The 26,283-nt window shown below is 49.9% G+C and overlaps 1 protein-coding gene across 2 annotated transcripts in view; it reads left to right on the forward strand.

Moving 5' to 3' along the window:
- The window catches only part of LOC139532642 (UV radiation resistance-associated gene protein-like), a 146,054-nt gene that overhangs the window by 67,266 nt on the left and 52,505 nt on the right, over positions 1-26,283 (forward strand). For both annotated transcript variants that reach the window (XM_071330525.1, XM_071330535.1), the window contains exon 13: positions 16,448-16,523. In XM_071330525.1, the coding sequence (XP_071186626.1) occupies positions 16,448-16,523 (76 nt within the window). The remainder of the gene's footprint in view (positions 1-16,447; positions 16,524-26,283) is intronic.

Raw genomic sequence — 26,283 nt, forward strand, 5'->3', positions numbered from 1 at the left:
CATTTAGCAGACGCTCTTGTCCAGAGCGACTTACAGTTAGTGCATTCATCTTAACAACCACATATCACAGTCGTAGGAAGTACATTTTTCCTCGATAAAGAAGTTAGCAGTAAAGTCAGTGCTCTCTCTCACTCTCTCACTCTCTCACACACTCTCACATACATACACATACATACACATATTAAGACTCATGGGAGTAGTTAGCTGTATATGGCCTGTTGACTCCCTGCCACAAGATTGGGAACACAAATTAGAAATACCGTTCCATGTGTCCGTTTCACTTCAGGTCAGCATCTGGGAGGAAGTTTAGATTCCCCGTGATAAATAAAGAGGCACTTCTGCAGAGGGAGATCACCTAGCTAGCCCCATAGAGAAACCTGCTTAGATCCTGTCCTCTGGGTCCAGCTCTCTGGTTCTAATTAAAAGAATAGGAGGAAGGGAGAAAGAGGGAGGGAGGGAGAGGGGTGGGAAGAAAGAGGGAGGGGAGGGGCAGGGGAGGGATGGGGGGAGGGAGGGAGAGGGGTGGGGAGAAAGAGGGAGAGGGGTGGGGAGGCAGGGAGAGGGGTGGGGAGAAAGAGGGAGATGGGTGGGGAGAAAGAGGGAGAGGGTTGGGGAGGGAGAGGGGTGGGGAGAAAGAGGGAGAGGGGGGGGGAGAAAGAGGGAGAGGGGTGGGGAGGCAGGGAGAGGGGTGGGGAGAAAGCGGGAGATGGGTGGGGAGAAAGAGGGAGAGGGGTGGGTAGAGGGAGGGAGAGGGGTGGGGAGATGGTGGGAGAGGGGTGGGAAGAAAGAGGGAGGGAGGGATGGGGCAGGAGGGAGGGAGAGGGGTGGGGAGAAAGAGGGAGAGGGGTGGGGAGAAAGAGGGAGGGGGGTGGGGAGAAAGAGGGAGAGGGGTGTGGAGAAAGAGGGAGAGGGGTGGGGAGGCAGGGAGAGGGGTGGGGAGAAAGAGGGAGAGGGGTGGGGAGAAAGAGGGAGATGGGTGGGGAGAAAGAGGGAGAGGGTTGGGGAGGGAGAGGGGTGGGGAGAAAGAGGGAGAGGGGTGGGGAGAAAGAGGGAGGGGGGTGGGGAGAAAGAGGGAGAGGGGTGTGGAGAAAGAGGGAGAGGGGTGGGGAGGCAGGGAGAGGGGTGGGGAGAAAGAGGGAGAGGGGTGGGGAGAAAGAGGGAGATGGGTGGGGAGAAAGAGGGAGAGGGTTGGGGAGGGAGAGGGGTGGGGAGAAAGAGGGAGAGGGGTGGGGAGAAAGAGGGAGAGGGGTGGGGAGAAAGAGGGAGAGGGTTGGGGAGGGAGAGGGGTGGGGAGAAAGAGGGAGAGGGGTGGGGAGAAAGAGGGAGAGGGGTGGGGAGGCAGGGAGAGGGGTGGGGAGAAAGAGGGAGAGGGGTGGGGAGAAAGAGGGAGATGGGTGGGGAGAAAGAGGGAGAGGGTTGGGGAGGGAGAGGGGTGGGGAGAAAGAGGGAGAGGGGTGGGGAGAAAGAGGGAGGGGGGTGGGGAGAAAGAGGGAGAGGGGTGTGGAGAAAGAGGGAGAGGGGTGGGGAGGCAGGGAGAGGGGTGGGGAGAAAGAGGGAGAGGGGTGGGGAGAAAGAGGGAGATGGGTGGGGAGAAAGAGGGAGAGGGTTGGGGAGGGAGAGGGGTGGGGAGAAAGAGGGAGAGGGGTGGGGAGAAAGAGGGAGAGGGGTGGGGAGAAAGAGGGAGAGGGTTGGGGAGGGAGAGGGGTGGGGAGAAAGAGGGAGAGGGGTGGGGAGAAAGAGGGAGAGGGGTGGGGAGGCAGGGAGAGGGGTGGGGAGAAAGAGGGAGAGGGGTGGGGAGAAAGAGGGAGATGGGTGGGGAGAAAGAGGGAGAGGGTTGGGGAGGGAGAGGGGTGGGGAGAAAGAGGGAGAGGGGTGGGTAGAGGGAGGGAGAGGGGTGGGGAGATGGTGGGAGAGGGGTGGGAAGAAAGAGGGAGGGAGGGATGGGGCAGGAGGGAGGGAGAGGGGTGGGGAGAAAGAGGGAGAGGGGTGGGGAGAAAGAGGGAGAGGGGTGGGGAGAAAGAGGGAGGGGGGTGGGGAGAAAGAGGGAGAGGGGTGGGGAGAAAGAGGGAGAGGGGTGGGGAGAAAGAGGGAGATGGGTGGGGAGAAAGAGGGAGATGGGTGGGGAGAAAGAGGGAGAGGGTTGGGGAGGGAGAGGGGTGGGGAGAAAGAGGGAGAGGGGTGGGTAGAGGGAGGGAGAGGGGTGGGGAGATGGTGGGAGAGGGGTGGGAAGAAAGAGGGAGGGAGGGATGGGGCAGGAGGGAGGGAGAGGGGTGGGGAGAAAGATGGAGAGGGGTGGGGAGAAAGAGGGAGAGGGGTGGGGAGAAAGAGGGAGATGGGTGGGGAGAAAGAGGGAGAGGGTTGGGGAGGGAGAGGGGTGGGGAGAAAGAGGGAGAGGGGTGGGTAGAGGGAGGGAGAGGGGTGGGGAGATGGTGGGAGAGGGGTGGGAAGAAAGAGGGAGGGAGGGATGGGGTGGGGAGAAAGAGGGAGAGGGGTGGGGAGAAAGAGGGAGAGGGGTGGGGAGAAAGAGGGAGAGGGTTGGGGAGGGAGAGGGGTGGGGAGAAAGAGGGAGAGGGGTGGGGAGAAAGAGGGAGAGGGGTGGGGAGGCAGGGGAGAGGGGTGGGGAGAAAGAGGGAGAGGGGTGGGGAGAAAGAGGGAGATGGGTGGGGAGAAAGAGGGAGAGGGTTGGGGAGGGAGAGGGGTGGGGAGAAAGAGGGAGAGGGGTGGGTAGAGGGAGGGAGAGGGGTGGGGAGATGGTGGGAGAGGGGTGGGAAGAAAGAGGGAGGGAGGGATGGGGCAGGAGGGAGGGAGAGGGGTGGGGAGAAAGAGGGAGAGGGGTGGGGAGAAAGAGGGAGAGGGGTGGGGAGAAAGAGGGAGGGGGGTGGGGAGAAAGAGGGAGAGGGGTGGGGAGAAAGAGGGAGAGGGGTGGGGAGAAAGAGGGAGATGGGTGGGGAGAAAGAGGGAGATGGGTGGGGAGAAAGAGGGAGAGGGTTGGGGAGGGAGAGGGGTGGGGAGAAAGAGGGAGAGGGGTGGGTAGAGGGAGGGAGAGGGGTGGGGAGATGGTGGGAGAGGGGTGGGAAGAAAGAGGGAGGGAGGGATGGGGCAGGAGGGAGGGAGAGGGGTGGGGAGAAAGATGGAGAGGGGTGGGGAGAAAGAGGGAGAGGGGTGGGGAGAAAGAGGGAGAGGGGTGGGGAGAAAGAGGGAGAGGGTTGGGGAGGGAGAGGGGTGGGGAGAAAGAGGGAGAGGGGTGGGTAGAGGGAGGGAGAGGGGTGGGGAGATGGTGGGAGAGGGGTGGGAAGAAAGAGGGAGGGAGGGATGGGGCAGGAGGGAGGGAGAGGGGTGGGGAGAAAGAGGGAGAGGGGTGGGGAGAAAGAGGGAGAGGGGTGGGGAGAAAGAGGGAGGGGGGTGGGGAGAAAGAGGGAGAGGGGTGGGGAGAAAGAGGGAGAGGGGTGGGGAGAAAGAGGGAGAGGGGTGGGGAGAAAGAGGGAGATGGGTGGGGAGAAAGAGGGAGAGGGTTGGGGAGGGAGAGGGGTGGGGAGAAAGAGGGAGAGGGGTGGGTAGAGGGAGGGAGAGGGGTGGGGAGATGGTGGGAGAGGGGTGGGAAGAAAGAGGGAGGGAGGGATGGGGCAGGAGGGAGGGAGAGGGGTGGGGAGAAAGATGGAGAGGGGTGGGGAGAAAGAGGGAGGGGGGTGGGGAGAAAGAGGGAGAGGGGTGGGGAGAAAGAGGGAGATGGGTGGGGAGAAAGAGGGAGAGGGTTGGGGAGGGAGAGGGGTGGGGAGGGAGAGGGGTGGGTAGAGGGAGGGAGAGGGGTGGGGAGATGGTGGGAGAGGGGTGGGAAGAAAGAGGGAGGGAGGGATGGGGCAGGAGGGAGGGAGAGGGGTGGGGAGAAAGAGGGAGAGGGGTGGGGAGAAAGAGGGAGGGGGGTGGGGAGAAAGAGGGAGAGGGGTGGGGAGAAAGAGGGAGAGGGGTGGGGAGAAAGAGGGAGATGGGTGGGGAGAAAGAGGGAGAGGGTTGGGGAGGGAGAGGGGTGGGGTGGGGAGAAAGAGGGAGAGGGGTGGGTAGAGGGAGGGAGAGGGGTGGGGAGATGGTGGGAGAGGGGTGGGAAGAAAGAGGGAGGGAGGGATGGGGCAGGAGGGAGGGAGAGGGGTGGGGAGAAAGAGGGAGAGGGGTGGGGAGAAAGAGGGAGAGGGGTGGGGAGGGAGAGGGGTGGGGAGAAAGAGGGAGAGGGGTGGGGAGAAAGAGGGAGATGGGTGGGGAGAAAGAGGGAGAGGGTTGGGGAGGGAGAGGGGTGGGGAGAAAGAGGGAGAGGGGTGGGGAGAAAGAGGGAGAGGGGTGGGGAGGCAGGGAGAGGGGTGGGGAGAAAGAGGGAGATGGGTGGGGAGAAAGAGGGAGAGGGGTGGGTAGAGGGAGGGAGAGGGGTGGGGAGATGGTGGGAGAGGGGTGGGAAGAAAGAGGGAGGGAGGGATGGGGCAGGAGGGAGGGAGAGGGGTGGGGAGAAAGAGGGAGAGGGGTGGGGAGAAAGAGGGAGGGGGGTGGGGAGAAAGAGGGAGAGGGGTGGGGAGAAAGAGGGAGAGGGGTGGGGAGAAAGAGGGAGAGGGGTGGGGAGAAAGAGGGAGATGGGTGGGGAGAAAGAGGGAGAGGGTTGGGGAGGGAGAGGGGTGGGGTGGGGGAGAAAGAGGGAGAGGGGTGGGGAGAAAGAGGGAGAGGGGTGGGGAGAAAGAGGGAGAGGGGTGGGGAGGCGAGGGAGAGGGGTGGGGAGAAAGAGGGAGAGGGGTGGGGAGAAAGAGGGAGAGGGGTGGGGAGAAAGAGGGAGAGGGGTGGGGAGAAAGAGGGAGATGGGTGGGGAGAAAGAGGGAGAGGGGTGGGTAGAGGGAGGGAGAGGGGTGGGGAGATGGTGGGAGAGGGGTGGGAAGAAAGAGGGAGGGAGGGATGGGGCAGGAGGGAGGGAGAGGGGTGGGGAGAAAGAGGGAGAGGGGTGGGGAGAAAGAGGGAGGGGGGTGGGGAGAAAGAGGGAGAGGGGTGGGGAGAAAGAGGGAGAGGGGTGGGGAGAAAGAGGGAGAGGGGTGGGGAGAAAGAGGGAGATGGGTGGGGAGAAAGAGGGAGAGGGTTGGGGAGGGAGAGGGGTGGGGTGGGGAGAAAGAGGGAGAGGGGTGGGTAGAGGGAGGGAGAGGGGTGGGGAGATGGTGGGAGAGGGGTGGGAAGAAAGAGGGAGGGAGGGATGGGGCAGGAGGGAGGGAGAGGGGTGGGGAGAAAGAGGGAGAGGGGTGGGGAGAAAGAGGGAGAGGGGTGGGGAGAAACAGGGAGAGGGGTGGGGAGGGAGAGGGGTGGGGAGAAAGAGGGAGAGGGGTGGGGAGAAAGAGGGAGAGGGGTGGGGAGGGAGAGGGGTGGGGAGAAAGAGGGAGAGGGGTGGGGAGAAAGAGGGAGAGGGTTGGGGAGGGAGAGGGGTGGGGAGAAAGAGGGAGAGGGGTGTGGAGAAAGAGGGAGAGGGGTGTGGAGAAAGAGGGAGAGGGGTGGGGAGAAAGAGGGAGAGGGGTGGGGAGAAAGAGGGAGATGGGTGGGGAGAAAGAGGGAGAGGGTTGGGGAGGGAGAGGGGTGGGGAGAAAGAGGGAGAGGGGTGTGGAGAAAGAGGGAGAGGGGTGGGGAGGCAGGGAGAGGGGTGGGGAGAAAGAGGGAGAGGGGTGGGGAGAAAGAGGGAGATGGGTGGGGAGAAAGAGGGAGAGGGTTGGGGAGGGAGAGGGGTGGGGAGGAAGAGGGAGAGGGGTGGGGAGAAAGAGGGAGAGGGGTGGGGAGAAAGAGGGAGATGGGTGGGGAGAAAGAGGGAGAGGGTTGGGGAGGGAGAGGGGTGGGGAGAAAGAGGGAGAGGGGTGGGGAGAAAGAGGGAGAGGGGTGGGGAGGCAGGGAGAGGGGTGGGGAGAAAGAGGGAGAGGGGTGGGGAGAAAGAGGGAGATGGGTGGGGAGAAAGAGGGAGAGGGTTGGGGAGGGAGAGGGGTGGGGAGAAAGAGGGAGAGGGGTGGGTAGAGGGAGGGAGAGGGGTGGGGAGATGGTGGGAGAGGGGTGGGAAGAAAGAGGGAGGGAGGGATGGGGCAGGAGGGAGGGAGAGGGGTGGGGAGAAAGAGGGAGAGGGGTGGGGAGAAAGAGGGAGGGGGGTGGGGAGAAAGAGGGAGAGGGGTGGGGAGAAAGAGGGAGAGGGGTGGGGAGAAAGAGGGAGATGGGTGGGGAGAAAGAGGGAGAGGGGTGGGGAGAAAGAGGAAGATGGGTGGGGAGAAAGAGGGAGAGGGTTGGGGAGGGAGAGGGGTGGGGTGGGGAGAAAGAGGGAGAGGGGTGGGGAGATGGTGGGAGAGGGGTGGGAAGAAAGAGGGAGGGAGGGATGGGGCAGGAGGGAGGGAGAGGGGTGGGGAGAAAGAGGGAGAGGGGTGGGGAGAAAGAGGGAGAGGGGTGGGGAGAAACAGGGAGAGGGGTGGGGAGGGAGAGGGGTGGGGAGAAAGAGGGAGAGGGGTGGGTAGAGGGAGGGAGAGGGGTGGGGAGATGGTGGGAGAGGGGTGGGAAGAAAGAGGGAGGGAGGGATGGGGCAGGAGGGAGGGAGAGGGGTGGGGAGAAAGAGGGAGAGGGGTGGGGAGGCAGGGAGAGGGGTGGGGAGGCAGGGAGAGGGGTGGGGAGAAAGAGGGAGAGGGGTGGGGAGAAAGAGGGAGAGGGGTGGAGAGAAAGAGGGAGAGGGGTGGGGAGGCAGGGAGAGGGGTGGGGAGAAAGAGGGAGAGGGGTGGGGAGAAAGAGGGAGATGGGTGGGGAGAAAGAGGGAGAGGGTTGGGGAGGCAGGGAGAGGGGTGGGGAGGCAGGGAGAGGGGTGGGGAGAAAGAGGGAGAGGGGTGGGGAGAAAGAGGGAGAGGGGTGGAGAGAAAGAGGGAGAGGGGTGGGGAGGCAGGGAGAGGGGTGGGGAGAAAGAGGGAGATGGGTGGGGAGAAAGAGGGAGAGGGTTGGGGAGGGAGAGGGGTAGGGTTGGGGAGGGAGAGGGGTGGGGAGAAAGAGGGAGAGGGGTGGGGAGAAAGAGGGAGAGGGGTGGGGAGAAACAGGGAGAGGGGTGGGGAGGGAGAGGGGTGGGGAGAAAGAGGGAGAGGGGTGGGTAGAGGGAGGGAGAGGGGTGGGGAGATGGTGGGAGAGGGGTGGGAAGAAAGAGGGAGGGAGGGATGGGGCAGGAGGGAGGGAGAGGGGTGGGGAGAAAGAGGGAGAGGGGTGGGGAGGCAGGGAGAGGGGTGGGGAGGCAGGGAGAGGGGTGGGGAGAAAGAGGGAGAGGGGTGGAGAGAAAGAGGGAGAGGGGTGGGGAGGCAGGGAGAGGGGTGGGGAGGCAGGGAGAGGGGTGGGGAGAAAGAGGGAGAGGGGTGGGGAGAAAGAGGGAGATGGGTGGGGAGAAAGAGAGAGGGGTGGGGAGGCAGGGAGAGGGGTGGGGAGAAAGAGGGAGAGGGGTGGGGAGAAAGAGGGAGATGGGTGGGGAGAAAGAGAGAGGGGTGGGGAGACAGGGAGAGGGGTGGGGAGAAAGAGGGAGAGGGGTGGGGAGAGGGAGGGAGAGGGGTGGGGAGAAAGAGGGAGAGGGGTGGGGAGGCAGGGAGAGGGGTGGGGAGAAAGAGGGAGATGGGTGGGGAGAAAGAGGGAGAGGGTTGGGGAGGGAGAGGGGTAGGGTTGGGGAGGGAGAGGGGTGGGGAGAAAGAGGGAGAGGGGTGGGTAGAGGGAGGGAGAGGGGTGGGGAGATGGTGGGAGAGGGGGGGAAATGGAGGGGGAGAAGGAGGGACAGGGGGGAAATGGGGAGGGAGGGAGAGAGTCAAATCTTATTTTATTTATCATATGCTTCGTTAACAACAGGTGTAGACTAACAGTGAAATGCTTACTTACGGGACCTTCCCAACAATGCAGAGAGAGAAAACAGAGAAATAATACAAAGTAATAATAAATGCCCAATGAGTAAGATAACTTGGCTACATACACGGGGTACCAGTACTGAGTCGAGGGAGACATTTTTACAGCAGTGCGTTCGCTCCAAGATGGTTCGTTACCCGAGATGTAAGTGGAGCAGTGCGCAGTCATTAAAATAGCATTCACTGACATATGCTCAATGTAATCATTTCTCAGATATTGGAAATTACAGCTCGCTGTGATTTATATAGTAACCGGTGCCATTAGCCGTGACAGTTGCGAGGCAGCAGGTGTTTTTTAAAAAGCAGGCCTCACATCATTTATGGTCCTGGTGCGTTTGAAATCACACATTAAAGACGTTCTAGGGAACTTCTGGGGATTTTCCCCCCCCGTTTTTTATTTTCTTCGAGCCGGCTGCGCATAGCTAAGTGTAAGTAATGGTTACGAGTGGCTAACTCCCAACTCCACTATGTGAACCAGAACTGTTGATTTGCACATTTGGTGTATTCAGATAGCATACATTTAAATCTATTTATTAGATGTTAGAATGTTGAGTCAAGATGACTCCTCATTGGCCTGAAGGGAGGTCCAAAGAGGCCTGGCTTTTCTAGTGTTAAGGGGAAAGTAGTCAAAAAGTTACTGAAAGTAGTCAGATTATGCTAGTGAGTTTGGGTAATACAAAAGTTACGTTACTGATTACAATTTTGGACAGGTAACATACTTACTAAATGTATGACAGGTAATACAATTAGTAAGTAACCTACCCAACTGTGATTTTTTTTAAACATTTGATATATTTTTTTAAGGGTAGATCAGTTTTAATATTGCAGAAAGATTGTGGGTTCCATCAATGTAATTGTCTGCATCATTTCCAATCCCCAATATATTTATTTTGTAATTATATACATTACCCGTCAAAAGTTTGGACACACCTACTCATTCAAGGGTTTTTCTACATTGTAAAATAATAGTGAAGACATCAAAACTATTAAATAACAGATATGGACTCATTTAGTAACCAAAAAAGTAAGGATGCACCGATATGACATTGTTGGCCGATACCGATAACCGATATTTAACATTTTAGCTGCCTTTTATGCAGTCTAGTAAAGTTAAATAGTTAACACACACACACGGACGCTGCGGTCTAAGGCACTGCATCTCAGTGCAAGAGGCATTGCATCTCAGTGCAAGAGGCATCACTACAGTCCCTGGTTCGAATCCAGTCTGTATCACATCCGGCTGTGATTGGGAGTCCCATAGGGCGGCGCACAATTGGCTCAGCATCGTCCGAGTTTGGCCGTCATTGTAAATAAGAATTTGTTCTTAACTGACTTGCCGAGTTAAATAAAGGTTACACACACACAAACCACACCACACTGACCAAAAAGTTATTTTGTTGGCATTTACATACAGTTGAAGTCAGAAGTTTACATACACCTTAGCCAAATACATTTAAACTCAGTTTTTCACAATTCCTGACATTTAATCCTAGTAAAAATTCCCTTTCTTAGGTCAGTTAGGATCACCACTTTATTTTAAGAATGTGAAATGTCAGAATAATAGTAGAGAGAATTATTTATTTCAGCTTTCATCACATTCCCAGTGGGTCAGAAGTTTACATACACTCAATTAGTATTTGGTAGCATTGCCTTTAAATTGTTTAACTTGGGTCAAACGTTTCAGGTAGCCTTCCACAAGCTTCCCACAATACGTTGGGCGAATTTTGGCCCATTCCTCCTGACAGAGCTGGTGTAACTGAGTCAGGTTTGTAGGCCTCCTTGCTCGCGCATGCTTTTTCAGTTCTGCCCACACATGTTCTATAGGATTGAGGTCAGGGCTTTGTGATGGCCACTCCAATACCTTGACTTTGTTGTCCTAAAGCCATTTTGCCACAACTCTGGAAGTATGTTTGGGGTCATTGTCTATTTGGAAGACCCATTTATGACCAAGCTTTAACTTCCTCACTGATGTCTTGAGATGTTGCTTCAATATATCCAAATAATTTCCCTTCCTCACGATGCCATCTATTTTGTGAAGTGCACCTGACCCTCCTGCAGCAAAGCACCCCCACAACATGATGCTGCCACCCCGTGCTTCACGGTTGGGATGGTGTTCTTCGGCTTGCAAGCCTCCCCCTTTTTCCTCCAAACATGACGATGGTCATTTTGACCAAACAGTTCTATTTTTGTTTCATCAGACCAGAGGACATTTCTCCAAAAAGTACGATCTTTGTCCCCATGTGCAGTTGCAAACCATAGTCTGTTTTTTTTCTGGCGGTTTTGGAGCAGTGGCTTCTTCCTTGCTGTGTGGCCTTTCAGGTTATGTCGATATAGGACTCGTTTTACTGTGGATATAGATAATTTTGTACCTGTTTCCTCCAGCATCTTCACAAGGTCAATTGCTGTTGTTCTGGGATTGATTTGCACTTTTCGCACCAAAGTACGTTCATCTCAAGGAGACAGAATTTGTCTCCTTCCTCAGTGGTATGACGTCTCCCTGGTCCCACGGTGTTTATACTTGCGTACTATTGTTTGTACGTGGTACCTTCAGGCATTTGGAAATTGCTCCCAAAGATGAACCAGACTTGTGGAGGTCTACAATCTTTTTTCTGGGGTCTTGGCTGATTTCTTTTGATTTCCCCATGATGTCAAGCAAAGAGGCACTGAGTTTGAAGGTAGGCCTTGAAATACATCCACAGGTACACCTACAATTGACTCAAATTATGTCAATTAGCCTATTAGAAGCTTCTAAAGCCATGACATCATTTTCTGGAATTTTCCAAGCTGTTTAAAGGCACAGTCAACTTAGTGTATGTGAACTTCTGACCCACTGGAATTGTGATACTGTGAATTATAAGTGAAATAATCTGTCTATAAAATAATTGTTGGAAAAATGACTTGTGTCATGCACAAAGTAGATGTCCTAACCGACTTGCCAAAACTATAGTTTGTTAACAAGTAATTTGTGGAGTGGTTGAAAAACAAGTTTTAATGACTCCAACCTAAGTGTATGTAAACTTCCGACCTCAACTGTATGTCCCCATTACCTGTAAAACATCATCAAAACCTATTTATTTCACTTACTTGCTGTGCTGTTTCGTTGTTCATTTGTTCAGTCTCAACCAGGATTTCATCATACATGTCAAGCAGTGAAGTTTCAGCTCTTTCTGTCTGTGGCCTCTCTTCCTTGGTGCACAGTAACAGTCTGTTTCTCTCTTGTCCAGCTGTGTATGTAGCATTTCACATAAACGCTGTTTCTTGTCTGCATCGATGTAGCGGTCCTTGTACCTAGCATTGAGCATGGTGGACGACACAGTAAAGAGGCTCAGAGAGAATTCCACCGAATCGCTTGTTCGCCGCCTCGAGTACTTCAAAGTGTTTACTTTCAAATGGTACCAAGAATATGCATATCCTTGCTTCATGTCCTGAGCTACAGGCAGTTCGATTTGGGTATGTCATTTTAGGTGAAAATTAGGGGGGGGGGAATGGACAGATCCTTTAAGAAACGGTCAGTCAATCCGGAAAATTAAGAATTTGGCAGGTTTCTTCAAGTGCAGTTGCAAAAACCATCAAACGCTATGATGAAACTGGCTCTCATGAGGACCGTGACAGGAAAGGAAAAGAGTTACCTCTGCTGCAGAGGATGAGTTCATTAGAGTTACAAGCCCAATTGCAGCCCAAATAAATGCTTCAGAGTTTAAGTAACAGACACATCTCAACATCAACTGTTCAGAGGAGACTGCGTCAATCAGGCCTTCATGGTTGAATTGCTGCAAAGAAACCACTGCTAAAGAACACCAATAAGAAGAAGAGACTTGCTTGTGCCAAGAAACAAGAGCAATGGACATTAGACCAGTGGAAATTTGTCCTTTGAGATTTTTGGTTCCATCGCCTGTGTCTTTGTGAGACGCAGAGTAGGTGAACGGATTATCTCTGCATGTGTGGTTCCCACCGTGAAGCATGGAGGAGGTGGTGCTTTGCTGGTGACACTGTCAGATTTTATTTAGAATTCAAGTCACACTCAACCAGCATGGCTACCACAGCATTCTGCAGCGAAACGCCATCCCATCTGGTTTGCGCTTAGTGGGACTCTCATTTGTTTTTCAACAGGACGGTGACCCAACACACCTCCAGGCTGTGTAAGGGCTATTTGACCAAGAGGGAGAGTGATGGAGTGCTGCATTAGATGACCTGGCCTCCACAATCACCCAACCTCAACCCAATTGAGATGGTTAGGGATGAGTTGGACCGCAGAGTGAAGGAAGAGCAGCCAACAAGTGCTCAGCATATGTGGGAACTCCTTCAAGACTGTTGGAAAAGCATTCCAGGTGAAGCTGGTTGAGAGACTGCCAAGCGTGTGCAAAGCTGTCATCAAGGTAAAGGGTGGCTACTTTTAAGAATCTCAAATATAAGATATATTTTGATTTGTTGAACACTTTTTTGGTAACTACATGATTCCATATATGTTATTGGCTTCCTCTGCACTTCAGAGTATTTATTTATTTTCTCCTTTTTACGAGGGTCCCGTCCTGCTATCGTATTTTAGGGTTGTCTGTGAGGTAAAGGCCTGGTGGGCTGATGAAACCGAGGGCTGTGTAAATACTCTAACTCTTTAAAGTGAAGGGGATTTCTGTTAGAAGCTGCTTTTAAGACGTACCGAGTGTTCCCCACACCGCTCCTTATTAATTACATATCTCTACCCGGCCGTCCGCACGACTCGCAGACAGCTCAGCTTAGACACTACAGGTCCTCCACACAGATTGGCGTATGAGCTAGGGAGGGAATGAGAGTTTTTGATCACATTAAGTAGATGTCCGTGTGGATGACAGTGTTGATCATGGTGCCTGTCAGTGTCGTATTTAGTTTGCCAATTGAGTGTAAAGAGCTGCCAGAGATGGGGTGTGGGAGAGGGTCGGGACATGGTAGTAATAGAAGTACATCTATTTTAATGAAGGTGAGGGGCGGAAGGCTGTGGTGTGTGTGTGTGCATGTATGTCTTTGTGTGTTTGTCTGACGAGAAAGATATTATAATTGAAACCAGAAAGGAGAGCAACGAGTGTATGTGTGTATGTGTGTATGTGTGTATGTGTGTATGTGTGTATGTATGTATGTATGTATGTATGTATGTATGTATGTATGTATGTATGTATGTATGTATGTATGTCTGTGTTCTGGCTCTGGTCTGTGGATGGATGGAGGGCTCCTGTGGGCCTGAGAGCTGTTCCAAGGACGATTGTAATCTAGTTCAACCCGCTTGTGCAACAGATCATTTCAGCACAGACGCCAAGAGAAGACCGGCCGGCCAGCCCATTGGTAAAAATGACTGCTTTCCACTCCAACTCCCCCTCTTTTCTCTCTCCTTCCCTCTCTCTGTCAGTCCCTCTCACCTGTCTCTCTCTTCTTTTCTGTCTCTTCTATAACTGCTCTCTCTTCGTGTCTCTCACTCTCACATGTTGCACCCTCACTCTATTCTCTCTTCTCTCACTCCCATCCTCCCTCTCTCTCTATCCCTCTCCTGTCAGCTCTCTATCCCTCTCCTGTCCCCTTTCTCCTCCCCCCCCATCTCTTTGGGACCCCTGACTTCCTTTTCCCCTCCCTCCTGCTGGTGTGTAATAATATATTTAACTTTACTGGACGTTCCCGGGAGGAATTCCTGGTGTTTGGTGAACCGGAGTCCCTTCAGTGTGATTTCAGACGCACTGGACAGCACTCATTAATCACCTCACCGTGACGGCAAACCATGCGGGTGAGGGCGTGTGCACGTCTATGTATCTTCACATGTTCCTTTGCTTTTCTATATGTGTGCTTATGTGCGCGTGTCAGCCTCTCTCTCTGATTTCCCCTTCACCAGCAAACTAATCATATGTTGTCGGGAGAAAGTGATTGTTGGAATGTCTGCTATGAGACTGTGTGTGTTTGATGTGTTATTTCTCCCTCTGTTAGTTATTTCCTGGTCATGAGATATGACCTCTGGCATGCTGCTTCCTCTGGGGTTTGACTAGGCAGGGTATGTAGGAGTGAAACAAGTGTCTCAGGCTGTGTGGCCTATAGTGTTTCCCTCAGTCTGTGAAACCAACAGTGTTATTTGTCTACTTTATTTGGTAAAGAGTTTCTATGTAATGCACCTCACAAGAAACTGAATTAATTGTGTGTATGGATTGGGCCGAGGAGGAGAACTGCACTACAGTCTGTACTAAAGCGTTAAAGCGTTATACCTCATGTCCACCAGATGCATCAAACTCTTTGCGTTCCGGCGGGAACGTTGTTAATGGTGCTGTCCGCAACGCTACGTTGGAGATGCCGCACTAGGCTGCTGTGTGTTCTGGGTACAGCATGCGTTTAATATTTTCAACTCGTGCATTGCTTTACCGTGCCGTGGTACAAACAGAAGAACACACGCAGACTACAGCTTGCTAGCTTTTAGCTAGTTGAACAGCGAAGCACATGTGCATCAAGTATGGAAAATGCGGGCTAGACATCCGGCAAAACAAACACATATGCATCTGGTGGACATCAGGCATTATAGATAACAGAGCTGCAGTAGCTAGGCTGTATCAGTTGGGGCTACAGTCATTGCCTCATGCACCTTGCCTTGTAACAGTGATGTACAGTACCAGTGGTGTGACAAGAGGGCCTTCCCGACTCTTGCCCTGGGCCCCTCGCTCCTCGGCTCTGGGCCCCTGGCACCTGGGGGTCAGTTAGCGGGAAGAGGGCATGTCTCTTCTAACACAGGATTACCAGTAGAACCTGTCCTGGCTTCAGGGGCTCAGCCATGTCCACTGACAGGAAGGGGGTAGGGAGGAGGGGAGGGGAGGGGGAGGAGGGCCAGATGTTCACTCGCACCTCCTGACCTGACTGACCGCTGAGCCTGACAGTGGAGGAGTAGTCGTACATGCTTAACTCAAGCAGGGCTCTGTGCCTGTGCCTGTGTGTGCGTGTGTGTGCGCGTGTGTGCGTGTGTGCGTGTGTGTGTGTGTGTGTGTGTGAGCAGAGTAAGACCGTGCCCTGGGCTCATCTCTTCAGTACATCCTCTCAGTTGGGGAGCAGACATGAGCACATACTGACAGGGACTATCATAGGATAAGGCTGACTTGAGCCATAATGGGATGAGAGGAGAGCGTCGTTGTCACTAGGGGGTGACAGCAGGCTCGGCCTGGGGCAGTCTCTCCATCTCCACATGAATTAACACTTTCATCCAGGGGTTTTCAGCACTGTGTGTCTGCCTGCCCTGCCCTACTAGCTAGACATCTGACTGGCACCTGAATGCTGAATGGGGTTTTTCCACCGAGCCTCCATCTGTCTGTCTGTCTTTGATCCCTGAAATGTAAAAGGAGGTGTACAGGCTGTTTGATAGGCCTACAGTATGCAGCCTGTACAGTTTGGAGCTTGGCTGATATTTCAGTTCAGTGTTTCCCCTCTCAGCTTCTGCTAAGATGTTTTATCCACCAAACCCCAACATCTACAGACTACACTACAGTAATTCCTGGACTGTGACAACAGGGAAGCAATTTATTTCACAGCACTCAGTCTTGTTGGTGAATCTCTCAACGTTAAACCAACAAGGAATGAAAAACCAATTTCAAGCACCACATGGTTTATTCTTGCTATTTTCAATCGGCAATGTAGATATGTTATACAATTGAGGTATGTGTTAAATTGCACTCCTATTTTGTTATTACCCTCATATACAAGTCTGGTTATTACTTTATTTACTGTAGTTAGGGTTGCAAAGCTACCGGTAATTTACCAAAGTTACCGGAATACAGGTAATCTATGGCAATCTATGGTAACTTTGGTAAATTATACTTGAATTACTTTAAAAAATAAAGAAAATGTATTCATATATAGTATAATTTTTTTTATATATGTGCCCATATTGTCCATGACTTTCTATTGGATAGATCATATGGTTCAAGAGAAAATTGCATAATTAATGAAAAAATAATCTTATCAACAATGGCATTATCAACAATGGCATTATTTTCTCTTCCAACGATTGACTTTTTTCAAAACCACCACCAGTTTGGTGCCAAAACATTTACAACAAAGACATATTGACATAGTAAAAAATTAAATAAAAATGTTTTATTGTTACATAGGTGCAGAAATGTGTTTTACAGGGTCAACCATTGAATATTTTCTATATGATAAGGACACACAGACGGCCAGAGATACAAAAAGACACCTGTGATAATCGGAAGTACCCAAAAGGGCCTGTAGATGTCTTGTGATCAATTAAATTAAATCCTTGAAAGTTACAACAATTCTAGTAGTTTACTGGTAAACTTTCAAAGTATCTAGTAATATACCCTCCTTTTGCAACCCTAACTGTGGTATTGTTATTACTGTAGTAGAGTCCCATGTCTCTCTGAAGAGCCCAGGAATTGTTTTGATGTTAGAGAGTAGGGAGGGCCTCTGCGCTCTCAACTCCTCAATCTATCAGGATTAGGTTTCTCTCTGCTGTTACCCACAGACTAATCCATGTGTACCACCTACTCCAGTACTGTACACTCATTATCACTGCTCTTCCTTTTCTTCTCACACAGATTCCCACTTTACCCTCGAGGAGAGCGTTTTCAGTTTGAGTACGGAGTCTACCTGATCAACAAGAACATTGCCCAGGTAAGACCGTGGACCACTGTCTGACACATGTACACATATAATATATTTAATATATGCCATTTAGCAGACATTTTTATCCAAAGCGACTTAGTTATGCGTGTATACATTTTACATATGTGTGGTCACGGGAATCGAACCCACTACCCTGGTGTTACGTGCCACTACCCTGGTGTTAAGTGCCATGCTCTACCAACTGAGCTACAAAGCACCAGCATGTGTCGGGCCAACTCAGAAGGTCAGATGGTCTGATGGTGTTAGGTCACTGAAAGGTTTCTGTGTGGGGAACAGACATAGTGTTTGCAGTGGTCTGTTGGTTTTTATACATGTTTTGGATCGATCAAGTCATGTCCATTTGGACTGGAGCCTTGTTACTGTGTTCCACTGATCCTGTCGTTTTGAAAGACCTACAAACTCACAATAAATATGGAGAAACTAGGATGCATGCAAACAGACTGGACTAGAGTGAGGCCCCAGTGTACATACTGACCCTCTGTATGTAATGGCTCAGGATACTGTGAGGGAGAAGGACACACACACACACACACACACACACACACACACACACACACACACACACACACACACACACACACACACACATATACACACACATACATGCCCCCCTCCCTCCCTTAATCATTGAGCACCAAATATAACAATTTGCATTCCATTGTGAGAATGTGGAATGGGATCTCCAGTGTATTAAGCAGGGCAATTAACTGCAACAGGTGGCTGGGTTCAAATGACTGCACTTTGGGAGGTTTGGACTTTGACGCACTGCCGCTGCCGCAACCTGTTAGCTAGCTGCTATCCAAACTCCTGCCATCCTCTATCCGCCTTGGTCCAACAATGAGAGAGATGGAGGGGGGGGGAACTACACACTGCAAATTTAAAATAAGCTTGGACTGAAAACCCAAGGAGGTCAAGGGTGCATGTTATGATAGAGCAGGACCATTATTTGTTCTGTACAGTATGTATGGAGACCCAGAAAATAATGTTACGTGTTTCAAAATGATCGTATTCTGTTCTTTATGCAACTGAACTGAAATTGAGAGCTTTTTCTCCCAGTTTGTTTCATGTATTGTTAGGATTTTAATGATCTATGAGGGGTTCAGATAAGTAACATTTCCATGGGGTTCTTAGAATTATAGTCCAGTGACCTTTTTACTGTGGTGTGAGTTGCTCTAACATCAGATCTGATTTTCATTCCCTCACTTCTGCCTGTCCGCTCTGCCAGGTTTAGAGGTGAAATACTATCCTGGAAGAAGTGTTGAGGATGGTGTCATTTGATTGACTTTACTGTACTGTAGTAACTGTCAGGTAGAAAGGGATATGAGTGTCTGTGTGGGTCGAGAGCCTGATAATTCTCATCTCAGACATGTTCTTTTTATGACGTGGATCAACCTCTTAAATCCCCCATGCGGCCTTTAAATTGTTTTGTTTTGTTTTTTGTCATCACCGTATGTCTAATAAATCACTGTGTGTGTTTATTTCATGAAAATAACTTCTTTCCCTGGGCGGCTGGTAGAGCATTGCGCCAGTAACCAAAAAGTTGTCGGCTCAAGTATTCGAACCAGTAAGGTGAAACATTTGTCTCTGGACCCTGGCCGTGACCCCACTCCCCGCGGGTATCTCAGGAGCAGTTGGGATATGCAAGAAACACATTTCCATTACACATTTGTGTGTAACTGGACTAATATAAGCACCCCCAAAGTTATTATGAGCCTCCTTTTGCCATTGAAATTCTCAGTCTGATCACGTGGGTGTGTAGATACAAATTTAGATATATTTACATACACTACATGACCAAAATATGTGGACACCTGCTCATAGATCATGGGCATTAATATGGAGTTGGTCCCCCCCTTTGCTGCTATAACAGCATCCACTCTTCTGGGAAGGCTTTCCAGTAGATGTTGGAACATTGCTACAGGGACTTGCTTCCATTCAGCCACAAGCAATAGTGAGGTCGGGCACTGATGTTGGGCGATTAGCCCAGGCTCTCCGTCGGCGTTCCAATTCATCCCAAAAGTGTTAGATTGGGTTGAGGTCAGGGCTCTGTGCAGGCCAGTCAAGTTTTTCCACACCGATCTCAGCAAACCATTTCTGTATAGACCTCGATTTGCGCACGGGGGCATTGTCATGCTGAAATAGGAAAGGGCCTTTCCCAAATTGTTGCCACAATGTTGGAAGCACAGAATCGTCTAGAATGTAATTGTATGCTGTAGCATTAAGATTTTCTTTCACTGGAACTAAGGGGCCTAGCCCGAACCATGAAAAACAGCCCCAGACCATTATTCCTCCTCCACCAAACTTTACAGTTGGCACTATGCATTGGGGCATGTAGCGTTCTCCTGGCATCCGCCAAACCCAGATTTGTTTGTCGGATTGTCAGATGGTGAAGCGTGATTCATCACTCCAGAGAAGGCGTTTCCACTGGTCCATAGTACAATGGCGGCGAGATTTACACCACTCCAGGCGACGCATGGCATTGCTCATGGTGATCTTAGGCTTTTGCTCGGTCATGGAAACCCATTTCATGAAGCTCCCAACGAACAGTTATTGTGCTGACGTTGCTTCCAGAGGCCGTTTGGAACTCGGTAGTGAGTGTTGCAAATGAGGACAGGCAATTTTTTATCTGCTTTAGCACTCGGCGGTCCCGTTCTGTGAGCTTGTGTGGCCTACCACTTCACTGCTGAGCCGTTGTTGCTCCTAGACGTTTCCACTTCACAATAACAGCACTTACAGTTGACTGGGGCAGCTCTAGCAGGGCAGAAATTTTACAAACTGACTTGTTGGAAATGTGGCATCCTATGACAGTGCCACGTTGAAAGTAACTGAGCTCTTCAGTAAGACCATTCTAATGCCAGTGTTTGTCTATGGAGATTGCATGGACGTGTGCTCGATTTTATACACCTGTCAGCAATGTGTGGCTGAAATAGCCGAATCCACTAATTTGAAGGGGGGGGGGGGTCAACATACTTTTGTATATAAAGTGTATATTTAAATTTTGGCGGATAAGATTGTCTAGACTCTAGAGCCTAACCCGCTTCAAAGTAGTAGGATACATATGCAAATAAAACATGATTGGTCATTGGTCAGAATAATCAGATAATGATGTCATACTGTGGGCCAAAAACTCCATCCCACCTGATCAGGCAGAAATTCAAGGTGTTTTTTTCACTCCAAAAGCTCTAACACTAAAATAACATTATCATAATTTTTGCCATATCAGTGTTATTTCGACCTCATAGTGTGGAAACAGGAAATCATGTTTTTGACTGAACTGCCCCTTTAAAAACCTGGCAAGTGCACAGCATATAGGCTCAAACAGCAATATATAGAGTCCCAGTCTTTACCAAACGTTACATTTGTGGGACCCCACCCCACCCCCTGGAATAGCGTATGGCATGTGACTGTGTGTCGGTAAAAAGTCAAATCCTCAGGTTGACTTGCGGTGAATCCATCCGGAAATCTCTCTCTCGTCATTGTGCAAGACAGTCAACATACTGTGTCTGTGTCACTGAATTCTTTCAAGGTGAGCTCATGAGTTTTTATCAGTCTAGCATCTTATACATTCTATATGTGACTGGGGGGATATATCCATGTTGAAAATGATTTACTGGGCCGACTCAAAATCAACCTATGTGCACCGCATGGATCAGCTCCCCACAGCTGACAATGGTTGTGAAACGTTGTTGCAGCGCAAGTGGTAAACATTTCATAGTAGATGTAGCGGAACCCACCACAAAGACAGCTCCCCCACCATCTATGGGGAATTGCTGTACCTCGCATGAAACTGTGCATTCCTGTGTCTGATCACTCGGTTCCGCAGCCATCACATGTGTTCCAGTAGTTTGGGGGAATGCATAAAGCGACCGACGCAACACTGTCACGCTTCATTTCCTCCTTTTTACAGTCGATACGGGTTTTCCACAACTCTGGCCGTTTCAGACCACTTTATCTGGGAGACCTGGATTGCGTCCCAGTGATGTTTGAGTAGAGACTACGGTATGGTTCTTGTTAATACTATGAAGGCTTTATTAGGAAATGGCTGCTTCTATGACCCCCCCCCCCCCCCATACCGTATTAGAAACACTGAGCCTGGCTTTTCCACTCACTAGTATAATTGACCAATAGAGCCAGCGCTTTGCTTCACGGCCAGGTTGTTATTGTGTTTGTGTTTTGTTCTTTCTTTCGTGATTTTAATGCGATCCTTAGGTTGTACCCGGCTGGAGCTGGGCTGCCACGGTGTGTAGCGTCTTGCTGCTGACACAAAGCAGTGCTCTGGTTACACAGTGAAGTACACACTCATACTGGACCAGTGGTGGATGGAAGACATTATGCAGGTAACTGTCAACATAAAGGAAACACCAACATTGTCTTCAAAACTCGGACAGAACCCCATTTTCGCTCCTTTTTCCTTCCTTGTGCGCTCTGCAAATATCATGTTTCAACACAAACAACACCCAAATGGATCGTAGGATTGGAGTGGAGACATTTCCAAGTTCGTTAACATGCATCTTTGCACTCTGCTCCCCAGTTGTACCTCCGTGACACGATTTAAGCATTGCCACCCTCTGCTGGGTCGAAATCGACCGGATGCATCCGGTTTTCAGAGGAAAAGGAAAGAGCCTGTGACGCGACTTCCGCTTTTGGAAGGCAACAAACGCTGCTCAAGTGTTTCTTTTACTCCTATGTTAGGTTAAAGCTTTGCTAATGCCTTGTGCTTCTCACGGAGAGGCCTGTCCTATTCTAGCCCCTTGGAATGAGTGCACTACGTAGTGAAGTGCCGTCTGGCTGCTCCTTCCCTCCAGTTCAGGAGGCCACAGGTGAGGGTTTGTAACGGGCTGAAAGTCTCTGCAGAGGGCAGAAGAACTGAAGCCGCCAATCCTGCGTTTTAGCCAAGTTCGTGAGACTGGCTCTCAGGGAAATTGAACGTATGCTCTGGAGCTGAAGCTCTGCCATGCGCTCGCTCTCTCTCGCTCTCTAGATCTTCTTTATCCGTATGCTCATTGTGAAACAGGCATGTGAGCCTGATTAGATTGCAATAGACGCTAGATGTAGTTTTGAAGGGGGGAGGTGGGGGAGGGGTTGGGGGGCACAACAATTAGCAGTAGTGGGAAAGTACCCAATTGTTATACTTGAGTAGCAGGAAAGATACTTTGATAGAAAATTACTCAAGTGAAAGTCACCCAATAAAATACTACTTGAGTAAAAGTGTACAATTATTTTGTTTTAAATATATTTAAGTATCAAAAGTAAATGTAATTGATCAAATCTACTTAAGTTTCAAAAGTAAAAGTATAAATCATTTAAAATTCCTAATATTACGCAAACCAGACAGCACAATATTTTTTACATTTTTTATTTATGGATAGCCAGTGGCACACTAATTTACAAACAAAGAATTTGTGTTTAGTTATTCCACCAGATCAGAGGCTGTAGGGATGACCAGGGATGTTCTTTTGAAAAGTGTGTGAATTGGACCATTTTCCTGTCCTGCTAAGCATTCAAAATGTAACGAGCACTTTTGCGTGTCAGGGAAAATGTAAAAAGTACATTATTTTCTTTAGGAATGTACTGGAGTAAAACTACTTTAGTACTTTAAAGTATTTTTACTTAAGTATTTTACACCATTGACAATTAGCTCTGAATCGCTAAGCCGGGGGTATCGTATTTGCCTGGTCTGGGAGCACGAAGCTCAGTGTTGCACAGTTATTAAAGCAGGACCGACCCGGGGCTATCTAACTGAGGGAGGGGGAAGCAGAAGGCATGGGCACACCACCGTGCCTAGCTCCAAGGCCCACAGGGAAGCCATTTAGAGAGAATGTGGCAACTGTGGCTCCATAAAACCAAGCTATGACTCATGGGGGAGCCACTATGTTTAGTGGTTAGTGGAAGTGCCTGGCTGGGCTGCCAGCATACTGCGTATGGAACAGGAACAGGAGCTGGGACATAGCTAGCTATTATTGGTGGAGCTGAGCCTTAGGCGTGCTCTTATTGTTGGAGTCTAGCAGTTTGAGAGGCAGTACGTGCTCTTGCCTAATTGGCAAGAACACTGAATGATAATGAATGATAATCATGATAATAATGGAGGTAGTTGTTATTGGTGGAGCCCAGTGGTTAGAAAAGGAGGCAGAAGGTGTTCTAGCTTGGCTAGCATGATTTCTGATTGGAGAGTGATCTTAACCAATGAACGAGGATTATGAGAATGATGTGGAGATGCCGTCAGCTATTTTTGGTTGTTTATTTGTTTACGTGTCCTAGCCATCCATGTGTATAGTATGCACTAGTGTTACAACTGTCCCTTTCCCTTCCTCTCACCCTCTCTCTCTCCACCCTCCTCTTTCCGCCATCCTCTACACCCTCTATGTATGCTATGTATTGGCCATTGAGTTTTGAAGCCACCGGTCGGTCATATTGGCACTCCCCAGTAGGAGCAGTCCTCCATAGGAATGAATGGAATTCTACAGTGTTTCAATTACCAAATTACATATACAGTATTGAAGTAGTTTTGTTGTAGTGGGGACAGTAACATTAGTAATCTCAAAATTCAAATTTAAAGAAAATGTTTTTATATTTTATTTTTATGTTTCGCTCAGAATATAATTTAAGTATGCAGTAAGGTCTCTGTAAATGTGGCAAAAACGAATGTAGACATTAATAAATGCATTTCTATAGCTTGCAAAATATTTTGTACAATGATGGGGGAGTGCCAAGATGTAAGCGCTGTGGCTTTAACATAGCGTATATCAATGATTTATATACACACTCATTTACTGATAGGGGGTATTAGTCATTTAGTGTATATATAAATCATTGATAGAAACCATATGAGCCTGACTCAGGTTAGCGTGCTAAAGAGGTAGAACACTACCCAGCCCCCGTCCTCTATATCGCCTTCCGTCTCTTTGGAACCCAGCCTGACCTGAATAGCATGTGCACTGCCTGGGCACAGTGCAAGTCAATGTTCACAACGCCTCCATGAAAATGATCACCATATATTACCTTATTTCATTTGTCTGTTATTTTCTTTAATACGGACAGATCTCAGCCAGACCTACAATGGGGTTTTGTGACCAGAATAAGCTGGCAATGATTTATCACAGAGTTTATGAGGACAGAACAGGATGGGTTACATTTTTCGCACGTTTTGTCACTGTTTCCATGGATGCATGTTGGCATTTACCTAAACAGTTGTGTGTTTACCCATGGTCAGTCATCGTTCAACCCACAGGTCTCCAGAATAACTCCCTGTACACCACACTGTGTCATGTACTGTTTCATAGTTCATAGGCCTATATCATGTCCTGGCTCAGACTGTAATATGTAATGTCCTGTAATGGTAAATTGGACATCCTCCACCAATTTACTGAATGACATGGTGCTCCCTCACTTCCTTTCAATGTAATTAATCACTATATAGAACTGGAACTATAATCCTCCACTTCCACACTCTGATCCCAGAGCTGTTCCCATGCCTTCACCACTTTCATCTTATTTGAGTTCCTTCTGTAGGGGAAAGATCAACACAATATTGAATGAATGAATGAATGAGCTGCCTGTGATAACCATCATGGTGTTAGGTCATTTCCAGACAAAAATCCCAGGTTTAAGGATCCTGTTTACTCTTGTTTTAAATAGAAATCCTTGATCAGACGATGGGCCCAGCCCTCCTTGCCGAATCCCAACCTCTCCCAGGGCTGACAAAGATCTCCCATTCATTATTGAAACTAACAGTGTCCTTGAGCTGAAGGCAACGCATTGAGCAGAAAAGGGCTGACTGGCCATAGATGGTACTGCTATGTTTACCCTCCTTCAATTTAATTAAGATGAGGCAGGTAAATATGAGAGCGAGGAGCATTGGTTCCCCTGAGCCATTCTCGGCTCAACCTTTCAGTGGAGAGGAGTAGATTTAGAAGGAACTATTCCAGGTGTCCCCTAGAAAACCTCTCTCCCTGACAGTCTGTCCCGTCAGTGAAGGCTTGTGGTCAGTGACTCAACCCCACAGCGTGGTCCGGTCAGAGAGCATTCCTGAAAAAGCCATGTGATCACGTCACTCTGCATCGTCCCCTCTAAAACAACCAGTCTCCTTATTTTGTCCCGCCTGCCCCCCCCCCCCCCCCCCCTGCAAAACCTCATCTCAGTAAACAGGCTTCTGTGTCCTCTCAAACCCTAAAGGCTAATATGGATAATGTGGAGCTTCAAGTGCAGACAGACAGACAGACACAACAACATTCGTTTTCCATTTCACAGGGATTGATATGGTAAACCTGTGGCATAATGGCCGGGACAGACACGCCCAGAGATGTAGCCTCTCAATGTACTGTACTTTACTTTGCATTCCACCCTCTACCTCCTTACGTGGAGTGAGGGCAGGGAGGGAGGGAGGGAGGGAACAAGTAGAGTTCTCTTTGAGACCGCAGGACAGGTCATGAATATGTGTCTGGTTTTGTTTTAGCCCGGTGGTGAAGAATAGCAGCGAGCCTCAAAGCAAAGTGCCTGCATGCGGAAGAATAAATGGCTGGGTAATTGTCCCTTTACAGTACATCTAATAAGAGGCCCATTCCGCACCCCTGCCTCTGACAATGTGGTTTATATTGTAATGCCATTAAGGTGCCACTTTAAAGTCAATCTCTAACGTCTCAGACTGTAAAAGGCACTTCATTAGCCGACTTGATTTGTCACATTTCAAGCAAGAAATTGTTTTTGGCAGAGTGTAAGTGGGTTAAGTAAACGGTTAGGGGAGAGAGGAGTGATACTGCTGGATTGAGAGATTGTTAACAGTCTAGGAATAACAGGACCAGAGAGGGAGACAGCTCTGACAGCTGTCTAACCTTCTCTCACATGATTTATGAGCCAGAGAGAGGGGGAACTCACCAGACCTGGGTTCAAATAGGATTTGGTTTCTTTCAAACACGTTCAGCGTTTGATTGAGCCTGCCTGGAATCCCAAGACGGGTGGGATTTACACTTTTGGGGCTGTTCCATTGGTTTCATTGTGCTTGGCAAGCTTAATCAATTACAGGTATTTGAGTATTTGAAAGAAAACGGATACTATTTGAAACCAGAGTCACTCTGTTCTCAAAGAGCCCAGTCAGAGATTACATCTGTCAGTGTGTCAGACTCCAGTACCTCAGAGTGCTCTAGACATGCCAAGCCTTGTACAGTATGTCGTGCTCTTTTAAGTGTGTAAGTGCATGACTGTCCATGTCTTAGGAAATGTGCTCTTACTGTACTGTATGGGCAGACATAGAACTGTGGTGAGCTTGTAATTGAGTGGATAGCTGCTGTATTCTTGCTTGCAGTCATACCTCATATGTAAGGATGGTATCTTTCCTGCTGTATATTATACAGCAGCAGCAACACACTGTATATATCACATAGTTCTGTTTTCTCTATATGAACCAGCCACCCATGGAGCTGGAAGAAATCAGGCACTTGCATCAGGTCTTCTGTATCACACCGCTTCAGTATTTCATCAGTATTTCATAGTTTAAATAAATGAATAACGTTTTCTTTCCTCAGTGAGTATAGTGATGAATGTGTCCAGGCACAGAGAGTTATTGGGGGGGGAGTGGGGACAGGAACAACCAGGGTCTCCCCCAGCTTCCCTCCCTCCCAGAGTTTAGTTTACTGTTCTCTGGCCAAGTCTGAGAAGCAGGAGATGTTTTGGGAGGAGAAGAGGGGAGGCCTGAGCGGCTGGCTGCCCGTTTGCTCCTAGAGGGAGGGAGTGTGGCTACTTCTGCTGGGAAATC

Source organism: Salvelinus alpinus, chromosome 1, assembly GCF_045679555.1.
Source record: "Salvelinus alpinus chromosome 1, SLU_Salpinus.1, whole genome shotgun sequence".
Lineage (NCBI taxonomy): Eukaryota > Metazoa > Chordata > Actinopteri > Salmoniformes > Salmonidae > Salvelinus > Salvelinus alpinus.